This window comes from Daphnia carinata, chromosome 9, assembly GCF_022539665.2.
Source record: "Daphnia carinata strain CSIRO-1 chromosome 9, CSIRO_AGI_Dcar_HiC_V3, whole genome shotgun sequence".
Classification (NCBI taxonomy): domain Eukaryota; kingdom Metazoa; phylum Arthropoda; class Branchiopoda; order Diplostraca; family Daphniidae; genus Daphnia; species Daphnia carinata.
This window is the reverse complement of record NC_081339.1, coordinates 7,902,337-7,915,076: the sequence shown is the minus strand read 5'-3', so window position 1 is coordinate 7,915,076 and position 12,740 is coordinate 7,902,337. Positions and strand designations below refer to the sequence as shown.

Genomic DNA, 12,740 nt, shown 5'->3' with positions numbered 1-12,740 from the left:
AAATCTCACACTAACATTACAGTCAATCAGCTGTTGTAATTTTGCTTATCAACAATCCAGTTAACTACGTTAACAGATGTAAATTGAATTATACATTTTCGATTTAAGAGTACTTTATTTTCTTGCAATCTCTTTCTAAGACCCGAGTAAGTTTTTTTTTTATTTCCGTTAAAAGTTCTGTTCAACGACAATAATCTCTGACTCTCTGAGGTTTAAGAAATCCGGCCCCTCCTCCAAAATGGAAAATTTTTAACTATCTGGCAATGGCAATAACATTTTCCTAATGTCGTCTGCCGTTGCCAGCCGAAAAAATTTGTTTGCACGTGTGTTGAAACTTGAAAGTGTTTTGTGCAGCTAATTCCTTGACGTACCATCTATTGACGATTTAAAACTTTGCTACGGAATTTCTAATAGCTTATCCCAAAAGTTCACTTGAGACGTAGTGTTTGTGTATAGAAGTAATGGATGCTCGTGATTTGTTTAAACGACTGTCAGCTGGTGCAAAATTCGACACAAACAGATTCAAGAACGATGCTCTGAAATTTAAGGTATTTACCCTTTTTTTTATGCGTTAACTTAATCGAAACTAGTCCAGTAATAACCGTTTTTATCTTATTGTTCAGCTAGCTAAAAACCAACATTCTACTGACAGTCTATCGACTACTTGTGTGAATAATTCCAATGCAGATAATGAAGCAATACAAACACAACAAGATACTGAAAAAGAGAATGGCATAACTAAACTTAATAACAAAATGGTGGCTTTGGATGATAAGAAAGTGGACCCCAGAGCAGAAATTAAAGCGTTACGTCGTGAAAGGAAAAGGAAAATTAAAACACCAAAAGAATTAGCTGCACTAAAGAAGGAAGAAATCAAGAGAAAGAGGAATGCACATCATATCCATGTTCAGGGCAGTGACATTCCAACTCCAGTTGAAACGTGAGTATCTGCCAAAAAGGTATTCAAAAACATTCAATGTATTATGCCATCTTATAGGTTTGACGAGCTGGCAGAGCAGTTTAACATCAAAGAAGAACTCATTGCAAACATACGCGCACGTGGATATTTGGTTCCTACTCCGATTCAAATGCAAGCCCTTCCTTTAATGTTGAAGAAAAGAGAAATCCTGGCTTGTGCCCCGACCGGATCTGGAAAAACCGCCGCATTTTTGGTGCCTATTATACATTGCCTAGGTACTCCACAGAGAAAAGGCTTCAGGGCAGTAATTGTCTCACCCACACGCGAGTTGGCCAATCAAACACATCGAGAGTGTGTTAAATTAACTGAAGGAATTGGTTTATGTTGTCACGTCATAGACAATGTTGGAAAAGCTGTGCAAAAATTCGGGCCAAAATCATCTCAACGATTTGGTAATTAAATTGAATATTATTATATCCTTTCGTGTCTGAACGAATTTATTTGTAGACATTCTCATCACAACACCGAATAGGCTGGTTTTCCTTTTATCGCAAGAGCCACCAGCTATTTCACTTAAGAAGTATGACAATTAAACGTGAATTAGAAATCAAAAGTAATCTTTTATCGTTTCACCTTGTAGTGTCGAATGGTTGATTGTAGACGAATCAGACAAGTTGTTTGAAGAAGGTCGACAAGGTTTCCGTGATCAACTAGGAGCGATCTATCGGGCCTGTGATTCGCAACAAATTAGACGAGCATTTTTCAGCGCTACTTTTGCATTTGACGTGCAAGAATGGTGCAAATTAAATCTCGACAATGTCGTTATGCTGACCATTGGACAGAAGAATTCAGCTTCCGAAAAGGTTGAGCAACAATTGATTTTTACTGGAAGCGAAGGTGGAAAGCTAATGGCATTCCGTAATCTGATTGTCGAGGTGAGCAATAGCAGTTTATTGAAAAGTAATACAGAAATAATTTATTGTCATGTTCTGTTCCAAAAGGGCCTTACTCCACCAGTTCTAGTGTTCGTCCAAACAAAAGAACGAGCAAAAGAACTTTATACTGAATTGGTATATGACGGCATCAATGTCGATGTCATTCATGCCGAGCGATCGCAACTCCAACGTGACAATGTGGTGAAAAGTTTTCGTTCCGGTCAAATTTGGGTGCTCATCTGTACAGAACTTATGGGCCGTGGTATTGATTTCAAAGGTGTGAACCTAGTAGTAAATTATGACTTCCCTCCATCCGCCATCAGCTACATTCATCGTATCGGTATGCAAAATAAAACGTTTATTTTAACTTATGCAATTAATTTCATGATATTTTTAACGAATACAGGTCGAACGGGGCGCGCTGGTCGCCCAGGAAAAGCTATAACTTTTTTCACGGAGAATGATGCGGGTTATCTGCGCAAGTATGATTCCGTTTCATTTAATTACTTGAACGGTTCAACAGATCTCCATTTTTTAATTTGTAGAATTGCCACAGTCATGCGGAATTCTGGGTGTGAGGTACCAGATTACATGCTACAAATGAAGAAAACATCTAAGAGCGAAGCCAAGAAAATGGCCCGGAATATTCCTACTCGAAAATCTATCTCTACGGAACCCATCCCCGATAAGATAAAGCGAAAAAAACGTGAGCGAATAATAGCCAACGTTAGGAAGACTAAGCAAAAGGCACAACAAGGATTACCGTCCAAAAGAGCTAAAATAACGACTAATGGTGTGTGATATACCTGATGCATCCTTGATTTTCTATAAAATACAATCCTTTGTGAAATTTTAGAGTGTATTGTTACTTCCGGACATAAGTTACATAACACTCCATTTTCATATATGAATACATAACAAAATAACTAATAAATAGAATCTCAACAATAAAACAAGTCAAACAAAAAAAATTAAATAATCAGTGCTCTTTAACTTAAATAAACTATTCATCCAAATCTCCCAGATCACTTCCCACTCAACTGCACTCAAATTGCTGAATATTGGGTAAGCGAAACAAGCTCGTGTTCGGGCGAAAGAAGTGCGAAGTGGGGAAAAACTATCGTATAATGTTAAAATTTGAAAACATTACTTGAATAAACAATGATAAACGAGTATCTTTATGTGCAGCATGCGGGATTTTCAATTAGAATTGTAGTGTCGCTATCAAGCACGGAAAGGATCGAAGAGGAAACGACGAAACAGTGCGTTCGGTACTGGTCGTTGGGTCTTGGTGGGAACAACTTTTTCCGCTTGATTCTTCTTCCTAGTTGCACGAAGCCATTGCGGGACTTGTTTTGGTTGTCGGGGCACAATCTCTTTTACGTTCACAGAATCCGTATCACTACGCTTTTCTGCATTGCGTTGGAATGACACCCGATTTATCGAACAGAGAATAGGACCCCATTGACACTTCGGCGGTGGTGATACAGAAGTTGTGGTAGGACGCGACGAAGTTTGTGTAGTTCCTTGCGTTGTTGGTTCCGTGGAAACTAATGCTTCAATTTCCTCATCGGACTTCTTAAAATTCTTGATCTTGAACATAAGTCGGTCAAAAAGCCATTCGTTGTCCAAATTGCTAGAGTCGGGTATGGCGTCCTTCATTCGCGTAATCAAAGCAGAATTTTTCACAATTTCTCTCATCTTTTGTTCAACATCTGGCGTGATGTATTTCTGGGCGAATTCAGGGACGTGTTCTTTCGCAGAAGTCAGGAAGCGAAGCATAAGCCGTCTAAGGTTCTCCGTCTCAGTGTAATTAACGGTATCGTCAGCGAGGTATTTATCCAGATGCTTATAATCCACTTGAGCGAATTTCTCCGGCAGCAAATGAATCAAAACACTTGGTATAGATAACTCTTCCCAGTTTTGCAAATTCTCAAGTTGCTCCGGGAACATTTTAGCAACATATCTGGTGAGAACCATTCTTTCCGATTTGCTAGATGGGCTATACTCTTCGGGAAACATTTGCGACAAAATTTTGGCAATTAACCAAGGATGGTCAAGCGTCCGATCTTCGTATAGGTCATTGAAAAGTCCCAGTAGCAAATCACCTCCACCATCAATAGATCTTCCAAATGGTGTTCCAACAAACAAAACTGTCAGCAGAAGAAGGAACGGTGCTGATATAATGAATGCGGCTATACCCAACACTGGAAACGCGTTCCAGATTGGGATCAAAGCCCCCCACGGTGAAGACGGTCCGCTACTGATTGACGAGTCGCTTGATGATGAACTTGATGAACTTGAAGACGAGCCAGAGCTAGAAGATGAGGGTACGAAAATGAAACTCGGGGGTGGCGGCTTAGGCACAACCGCAATAAACGAAGGAGGTGTGGGATCAGTAAAAGGCGACATCGTAGTTGTCATGTCCGTTACAATCGTGGATTCCTGTACTGTAGGCGGAGCGGTGGAAGGAGTGAATATCTGCGTTGTTGTTTCAACGCGGTCTGGCTCTGCTGTGGTTTCCATGATTAATGTAGTGAATTGAGTGTCGTTTTGCTGAAGATTGTCCACGTTTACCAACGTTGTAGGATCGCTGACTTGGTGTTCAGTAGTAAAAAATGCTTGCGTAGTTGGGGGCGCAGTTGGTTGAATGGTCGTGGGTAATTCAGTCGGTGTTTCCGTCATTATTTCCGTAACTCCAGCTGACACATCACTTGGCGGTTGCGTTGTAACCTCAGTGGGTGCATCGGTAGGCATCTCGGTGAGTGCTTCAGCCTCAGTCGGAACTTCGGTGGGAGTCTCAGTCGGTTCCTCGGTAGGGAGCTCAGTGGGCTCTTCCGTAGCAGCCTCAGTCGGTTGTTCGGTGGGAGGCTCAGTTGGCTCTTCAGTGGGGAGCTCAGTTGGTTCTTCAGTTGGAGGCTCAGTTGGCTCTTCAGTTGGAGGCTCAGTCGGTTCTTCAGTTGGAGGCTCCGTTGGTTCTTCAGGCTCAGTTGGCTCTTCAGTTGGAGGCTCAGTCGGTTCTTCAGTTGGAGGCTCCGTTGGTTCTTCAGTTGGAGGCTCAGTCGGTTCTTCCGTGGGAGGCTCCGTTGGTTCTTCAGTTGGAGTCTCCGTTGGCTCTTCCGTGGGAGGCTCCGTTGGCTCTTCCGTTGGAGGCTCCGTTGGCTCTTCCGTGGGAGCCTCAGTCGGTTCTTCGGTGGGAACCTCAGTCGGCTCTTCGGTGGGAACCTCAGTCGGTTCTTCGGTGGGAACCTCAGTCGGCTCTTCGGTGGGAACCTCAGTCGGCTCTTCGGTGGGAGCCTCAGTCGGTTCTTCGGTGGGAGCCTCAGTCGGTTCTTCAGTGGGAGGCTCAGTCGGTTCCTCGGTGGAAGCCTCAGTCTGTTCTTCGGTGGGAGCCTCAGTCTGTTCTTCGGTGGGAGCCTCAGTTGGTTCTTCAGTAGGAGCTTCTGTCGGTTCTTCAGTAGGAACTTCAGTCGGTTCCTCGGTAGGAGCCACAGTCAGTTCTTCAGTAAAAGCCTCAGTCGCTTCTTCGGTCGTAGCTTCAGTAGGAGTCTCGGTTGATAATTCAGAAGTAACTTCGACTGGTGTCTCTGTAAGCAATTCCGTGGTAGGCAAGTCAGTCGGTTGCTCTGTAGACAACAACGTGGTTTCTCCAGTAGTTAAATCGGTGGTCATACTGACTTCCGTTGTAGGCTCCTCCGTGGGTTCGTCAGTCGGCAGTTCAGTTGGCTCCTCGGTAGGCAGTACATCAACTACCTCAGTGGTTATTTCGGTCACTGCTGTTGTGGCATCGGTTGGTACGTCAGTAGTAGGACCTTCGGTTAGTACTGTTGTGCTTGCTACCGATGCTTCGGTCGTAACGTCTGTTTCAACAGTAACAGACAACTCGGAGGATGTTGAGGAAACATCACCTTCCGGTGCAGTCGTGGTAACTTCAAATGCCATTGCGGAGGTAGTGAATTCAGTGGTCGTTGAATCTACGGCTGTTGATGCCGTTAGCATAACTTCAATAGGAATCTGACTGGTCGATTCCGTTGGCATTTCAGTGGTAGTCATGTCGAGGTCTTCATCATCGCAATCAGAGGTTATTGGCTCATCCGTGCTAAACTCTGTTATGCCAGCATCTGTTTCAATAACCACAGTTTCAGCAGTTGTGCTATCGTCTGTTGTGCCCTCGAACGATTGGGTAGTTGTTGTTACAGAATCAGATACTGTCGTATCGGCTAACGCGGTAGTTGTAATTGTTTGTTCGGTTGGTACGATGGGTGTTTCAGTTGAGCTACCCAAAACCGTGGTAGGGGTTTCTTGAGTTGTAGTCGAATCGCAATCAAAGGGGGTGGTTTCTTCAGTTATCGCTGAGTCAGTGATATCTATTATCATTAGAGAACAACGTTAATTGTATTATATAAAAATGTAAAAAATATATTATTCATTTGATTGAACGGTTTAAAAATAGAGGATAGCACAGTTTGACGGAACTTTGTTTTTATATTTACCACAAGGAACTGCTGTGGTAACCTCTGTTGTGGCTACACTTAGATCTACAGGATCGCTGGTTACAGCCGATGTTGAACCTTATGGAAACAAATTTTCGTGGTTTCGATTAGAATGGCAAACTTGCGATAAAGATAAGAGATAATAGCGATTCGAAGGCAAAGCGGAGCTGGTTTTTTTTTAAATAATAAGACATACTCTGGAATGTTGTAGGAAACACAGTAGAAGGAAGAGTGCTAAACGTCGTTTCTGAATCGAGTTGCGTTGTTACGGTTTCTGTCGTGTGATCCGTAACTATGTTCGTGACAAGCGAAACGAACTCAGTAGTAGCTGTTGAAAACACATGACAGTAGTAAAATTGTTAGTTGAGAAAAATGAACTGATTGAAGTTAAGATGAAACAGAAGGTTTATACTTTCTGGTATAACCGTGCTAAACGAAATGCCATCACTCGTGGCGTCCGAGATCAAGTGATCTGTAACCGTAGTATCAGCAACAGTGGTTTGTGAAGGCGTTATGGTAACGTCAGTGAACATGAATGTGGTAGATGTCACCTCACCGGGATCTTCAGTTGTAGTTAAATCAGATGACCCACTAGACTCAGAAGGCAGTTCTAATGTGACAGAAAAAAAACAGGTTCAAATGAAGGAAAACACACGACACTATTGACAGTTTCACACAAGTTAAAGAGCAGACAAGAAGAAGCAAATTCGTCATATGATTCATTCGTCATCGGGAAAGAAGTACCGTGATAGTTGGTAACCGTGTAAGGTTCAGTCGACAGAGTATCTGCTGATGAAGACGAAGGTGTAGTGGACGGTTCAGTGAGCATGTCGATGGTGCTAACACTCACGTCTGGGGTTGGCATGGATGGGGAGGGGGAAGGATCAAGTGTCGACGTCAACTCTAAGGTCATCGTCGTATCAGTGGAGGCAAGAGGATCAACGGAGTCGGTTAACGTTGCACTACTTGTAAATACACTAGATTCTGTCGTCACAGGTTCGATTGTATCATCAGTTGATAGTGGTACCAGATCACTAGAAGAAGTAAAACCCGCCGTTGTTACAGATGAGTCAATAGTAGATGGCGAATCGGTAATCGTGAATGCAGTAGATGGGGGAAGTGAGAAAGAAGTAATTAAAGGATCTGATGACTCTGTTGTTACAGCAGTGGAAGAAATGTAATCGTCCGTCGTTTCGTTATCTAACGTTTCAATATCAATTGACATGCCAGTCGACGCAAAAGGGGATGCGGTGGTTTGATCAGTGGTAGAAGTCTCCTGTACAGTAGTAGTAGACGTCACTGAATCAATCGTTGAAGACGTTTCAAAAATTACAGTTGAAAGAGACTCTGATGCAATTCCAGTAGTTGGATCTGTGGTCGTCATCTCCGTGGTCACAAATGAGGATGTTGTTGTTGCATCAGTTTCTGTTGTTTCTGTTGAAGCGGTCGTGCTGAAAAAGGTAGTAGTGGGCAAAGATGTTTCGGTTTCACTTTCAAAAACTGTAGTTGCATCAGATGGACCGAAATTGTCAGGATTTTCTGACGTAGTCGTGAATTCGGAATCTGTACTGACAGTTTCTGGTAAACTTTCGGTAGAAAATTGCAGACTGGTCGTCGTTGTGATTTCCGAAGTTGGACTACTTGAAAATTCCGTGGTAAAAAACGTTGACGAATCAGTAGTATGGCTTGTTTGTGCTTCCATTTCGAATGTCGTTGATGCAATAGGTTCCAAAGTTGTTGAAAACGGAGTTTCGGAACTCTGACTCATCGTGGTTGACGGGAAGTCAGTAGTTGAATCACTGGTAGTTTCGTCAGTCAGAGGACTTGAATGGGCCGATTCGGTAGTGAAAGAAGTTGTAACTGTATGCTCATCAGAATGGCTAACAGTCGTTGGCACAAAAGTGGATTCACTTGTAAAATCAACCGTGGAACCTTCATTTTCCGAAACTAGATCAGCCTCTGAAGATTGTTGAGTTGGTGGCGTCGAAAAAGTGGAAGGCACGTTAGTTGAAATATCGGTTGTAGACGAAGGCGTTGTGCCTTCCGTTGAAATGTCTGCCTCGGTAACTTCACTCATTGACATGGCATCCGTGCTGCCTTCCGAGATTGTCGTGCTTCCGACTGTTGGAGATGTCGAGAAAGATACTAAAGAAGAATCCGTTGTAAAATCCGGTATTAAACTGGTCTCTTCTGTTGGCATGGATGTGTCGGTAGGAAACAGAAATGATTCCGTAGTTGTCTGATCAATTTCAGTTGGAGACGTGCTACTTGGGACGAATTCAGTGGTCGTTTCGGAGAAAGATTGAGAAGAAAGAGTTGTATGGTCCGTCGTTAGGACTTGTACCGTTGAAGTTTCGATAGTAGATGAGCCATCTGAAACGGAAGAAAAAGTCGTTGAGAACTCTTCTGATAAAAAAGAATCCGTTGTGGGTGCAACAGTGGCAGTAGGATCACTTGTCAAGTGTGAAATAGTTGTTGATGGTGCTTCCGTAATATCTAAGATTTCTGTGGTTGGCACATTTGGCGGTATAGTGGAAGAAGCCATCGTTTCACTGGTGAACGATTCCGTAACGATCGTCTCTGTAATGTCTGCCGACGTGTCCGTAAACATCTCGTCAGTTGGTGGAGTAGTGGGTTCGTCCGTTTCGGACAAAGACGACTCAGTGAACGTTACGGCATCTGAAATTGGTTCTGAGGTGGTTGAAAAAGCTTCACTGGTAGAGGGCCCAGTAGATTGGCTAGTCGATTCAACCTCCGTTGTCACTGGTAAGTCCGACGTAGGTTCTTGGGAAGTACTAGATATCGGCAAATCCGGAGACACAGTCGAAATAACCGTTGCTTCACTGCTTGAAGTCTCTGTCATTGTAATAAGAGAATCAGTTGTTTGGCTAATGGAATCAGATGATTCCGTAACGATTATTTCTGAATCTTCCAGAGTAGTCGTGGAAAACCCTTCAGTTGTGGGATCAGTTGAATCTTCGTCCGTCAAGGTAGATGGATTTTCCGTTTGGGAAGTAGATGACACAGTTAACTCTTCGGTCTCTGAAAATGGTTCCAAAGTTGTTGAAAAGGCACTGCTCGTAGAAGACTCACTAAACTGGCTAGTTTGTTCTGCCTCCGGTGTTGCTGGCGATCCTGATGTGAGTTCCTGTGAACTACTAGTCGAAACGTCAGGAGAGAACGTGGAAGTAACAATAATTGGCGTCAAGCTGATCGTCTCAGAAGTCTCTGTGAGAGTAGTAAGGGAGTCAGCTGTTTGGCTAATTGAATGGGACGATTCTGTAACAATTGTCTGATCAGTCTCAGTTGTCATAGTTGGCGATTCTGGCGTGAATTCATGTGAAGTACTAGCTGTTGGCAAATCAGGAGAGAACGTAGAAGTTAACATGGTCTCACTACTTGGTGGCAAAGAACTGATCATCTGGGACACCTCTGTTGTGAAAAGCGAGTCAGTCATTTGGGCAATCGGATCAGATGATGCAACGGTTGTTTCTGAAATTTCTTCCTCTGTAACTGTCGAAATCCCTTCAGTTGAGAGATCGGTGAAATCTTGGGTCGTAAAGGTGGAGGGAATTTCCGTTTGGGAAGTCGATGATCCAGAAAACGTTACAGCCTCTGAAAATGGTTCCGAAGTTGTTGGAAAAATGCCACTTGTAGTAGAACCAAATAATTGGCTAGTCGGATTTGTTTCCGCCGTCACAGTTTGCAATTCCTGTGAAGTACTGGTTATCGTCAAATCTGGAGTTTCGGTCGAAGAAATAGTCGTCTCACTATTTGGTGATGTGGAGTCCATCGTTTCAGTCGTCTCTTGGAACGTTGTGGCCGTTGTGAAAAAAAGCGATTCAGTTTCTTGGTTTGTGGGATCAGATGATGGAACTGTGGATGTCACAGCCTCGTTCGTAGCAGATTCTGTTGTCGGAGCTGGCTCCTCTGTAGTGCTGATTGGCAGCAAGGTAGTGGTAGATTCCGTCAACTCTGAAGCGCTGGTCGATTGGGAAATTGTTGTCTGAGATAATTCAGATTGCGAAGTACTTGTAATTTCGCTCGTTGTTACATCACTAGTTTGATCACTACTTTGCATGGTAGCGACACTCGTTTCTACGGGCTCTTCGGTTCCTGGTGGGAGGGTAACAGAAGGAAACGTTTGGGATTCGGTGGTAGATGTCGCATCAGATGTTTGTTCATGTGTGATCGATGTGGGAGTGTCTAAATCACTAAACGTAGAAGTCAATACGGTAGGCACGACGGTTGTTTGTTCTGTCGAAAACGAACTTTCAGTGATGGTCCCTAACTCTTCTGGCAATGTTGTAGTTGGTTCAAAAGATACAGTTGAAAACGATGTTGATTCACTCGTTACTACATTACTGCTGGTTGAGATTTGAGAAGCTGAGAATTCATTTTCGGTACTGAAAGTTGGTTCTGTACCTGAAACCGTTGTTTCAATGATAGCTTCGCTGGACGTGGGTAAACCAGTACTTTCAGTTTCTAGGTTATCGAATCCTGACGTAGAACCTAAATCAGTTTGTGAAGTAACGGACTGGCTAGGTACACCGGTTTCGAACATCTGTTCAGAGGTGGAAGGAAATGAGGTAGAAGATAACAGACCATCAGTAGTTAAATGAGATGGCTGCGAAGTTGTTTCGAATTGATTTACATCAGAAGTGAAAGAAGTTGATTCAATTTCATCAGTCACTTCAGTAGACAGTTGGAAAGATTCCGATGTTAGCACAGGGGAAAAAGTCGACACAGTTACCGAATCCTCGACAGTAAAATCGGAAATGGTAGTTTGGTGAGTAACTGATTCCTCGTTATCCGTCGTCGAAACAGGAGTTGGGTTACTTATAGGGAAGGAAGTAGTGGTTGTTACGTCCTCTGCCAATGTGGAAACAGAGGACTGGAGAGGAATAAAGGTTGACAGAGAGGGAAGAGTTGTTTCCGTCTGTTCTGCGATTGTTGTCGGGAGATTTTCGAGCGTCGAAAGTGACGCAGCTTCAGTATTCTCCGGGGTAACAGGGACAAAGGTTGTGGAAGATGATGCTTGTTCAGCAAAAGATAAAGTGGTGGAAGGTTCGGTGGTCGTCTGGCTCGAAAAAAATGAGCTCAATGTTGTTAACCATTCACCAGAAGTACTTGCAGTCTCACCAGTTGTTTCACTACTGAAAATGCTGTCCGTCGTTGGTTCATCTGATGCCACCGTTTCTGTTTGACTCATCGTTGACTCGACTCCAGGGGTCATGGTCGTAACTGGTACAGTTACTAATTCACCTGGCGAAGTGGATGTTCCAGGTAGTCCTGCATCTGTGGTCGATCCAATTTCTGTTGCAAACGCGTCAGTTGACACCTGAAGTTCATCAGCGGACGTGCTGTCGCTAACTTCGGTAGTTTGTACGTCGGGCGTTGTGGCGTCTGTTGGCCTTGTAGTAAAGTCATTCGTACTTTCAGCTTCCGGCACTGTTGTTGTGGTTGAAGAGTCTTCTTCAATAAGCACAGTGGTGCTAGTGGCTTGCGAAGTGGTTGTGATTTCGGAAGGTGACAACGTTGTAGGTTGAGGAGCAGGTGAACCTGAAACGTGCGAGTCTGAGTCCAACGGATCAGGAGGATTGCTGGATGGAATGTGTATTATGGTTTCTTCCGCTGTAGTTGGAGAAGAAGCTTCAGTTGCGTCTGTAACTACCGTCGAAAAGAAAGCCGAAGTCGTAGTTGGATTTGTCACGTCTGGAACGGGTGTGTCAGTAGTAACCCCCAAAGTTGTTGCAACTGGCAATTCTTCGACAGTTGTGATGGTACTAGGTTCTTGTGTTGATGTTTCAGGACTTACAGGGCCCGGTGTACTATTCGGATCCTTTGTTGTTGCTTCAGGCGAAGAGTTGATTGAAGGTAGCGTAGACACTTGATCAGTAGATTCAATACTGATCTCAGTCATCGTTGATACGGCATTCGTCGGAATAACTGTCGTTTGTAAAGTTTGTGCGTCAAATGGCTGAGTTGAAAATTCTGAAGGATTGAGCGTTGAAAGTTGCTCAACTAAAGATACGGAAGATGTTGTTTCTACGTCAGTGGTACCAGGTTCCGTCGTAACGGGAAGCAACGTTTCTGAACAAGGTACGGTTTCAAACAGCGTAGTTACTGTACTGGAAGGAGTCGATTGTGTATCCAGTTCTGTCGCAGAAGAAAAATCGGAGATAGTGGAAGAAGCAATTTCTTCGTTGGTCGTTTCAGAAAAAGGAATAGAAGACGTAGACTCAGAAGAACTAGTGGTTGTGAAGAAAGAAGTGCTCGTCACTTCATCCAAAGTTGGACCTGTCGTGGAGTCAATCAAAGTTAGTTGAGAAAACATCACAGTTGTTAATAGATCATAACTAGGAATATCGCTAAATATCGTGGAGAGACAAG

General features: G+C 43.5%; 2 protein-coding genes across 2 annotated transcripts in view; one reads left to right on the top strand and one right to left on the bottom strand.

The window, feature by feature from the left end:
- The first annotated feature begins 330 nt into the window (after positions 1-330).
- Positions 331-2,709, top strand: LOC130700771 (probable ATP-dependent RNA helicase DDX52). Its single transcript, XM_057522750.2, has 8 exons — positions 331-548; positions 624-940; positions 998-1,371; positions 1,427-1,499; positions 1,560-1,854; positions 1,921-2,194; positions 2,261-2,336; positions 2,400-2,709. The coding sequence occupies exons 1-8, from the start codon at positions 462-464 to the stop codon at positions 2,653-2,655; spliced, it is 1,752 nt and encodes a 583-aa protein (XP_057378733.1). The 5' UTR covers positions 331-461; the 3' UTR covers positions 2,656-2,709.
- Positions 2,696-12,740, bottom strand: part of LOC130700849 (mucin-12-like) — a 31,082-nt gene continuing 21,037 nt past the window's right edge. The window contains exons 6-10 of the mRNA XM_059496994.1: positions 7,092-12,647; positions 6,760-6,957; positions 6,544-6,675; positions 6,348-6,425; positions 2,696-6,221 (exon numbers count right to left, since the gene is read on the bottom strand). Of these exons, the coding sequence (XP_059352977.1) occupies positions 3,079-6,221; positions 6,348-6,425; positions 6,544-6,675; positions 6,760-6,957; positions 7,092-12,647 (9,107 nt within the window). The 3' untranslated portion in view covers positions 2,696-3,078. The remainder of the gene's footprint in view (positions 6,222-6,347; positions 6,426-6,543; positions 6,676-6,759; positions 6,958-7,091; positions 12,648-12,740) is intronic.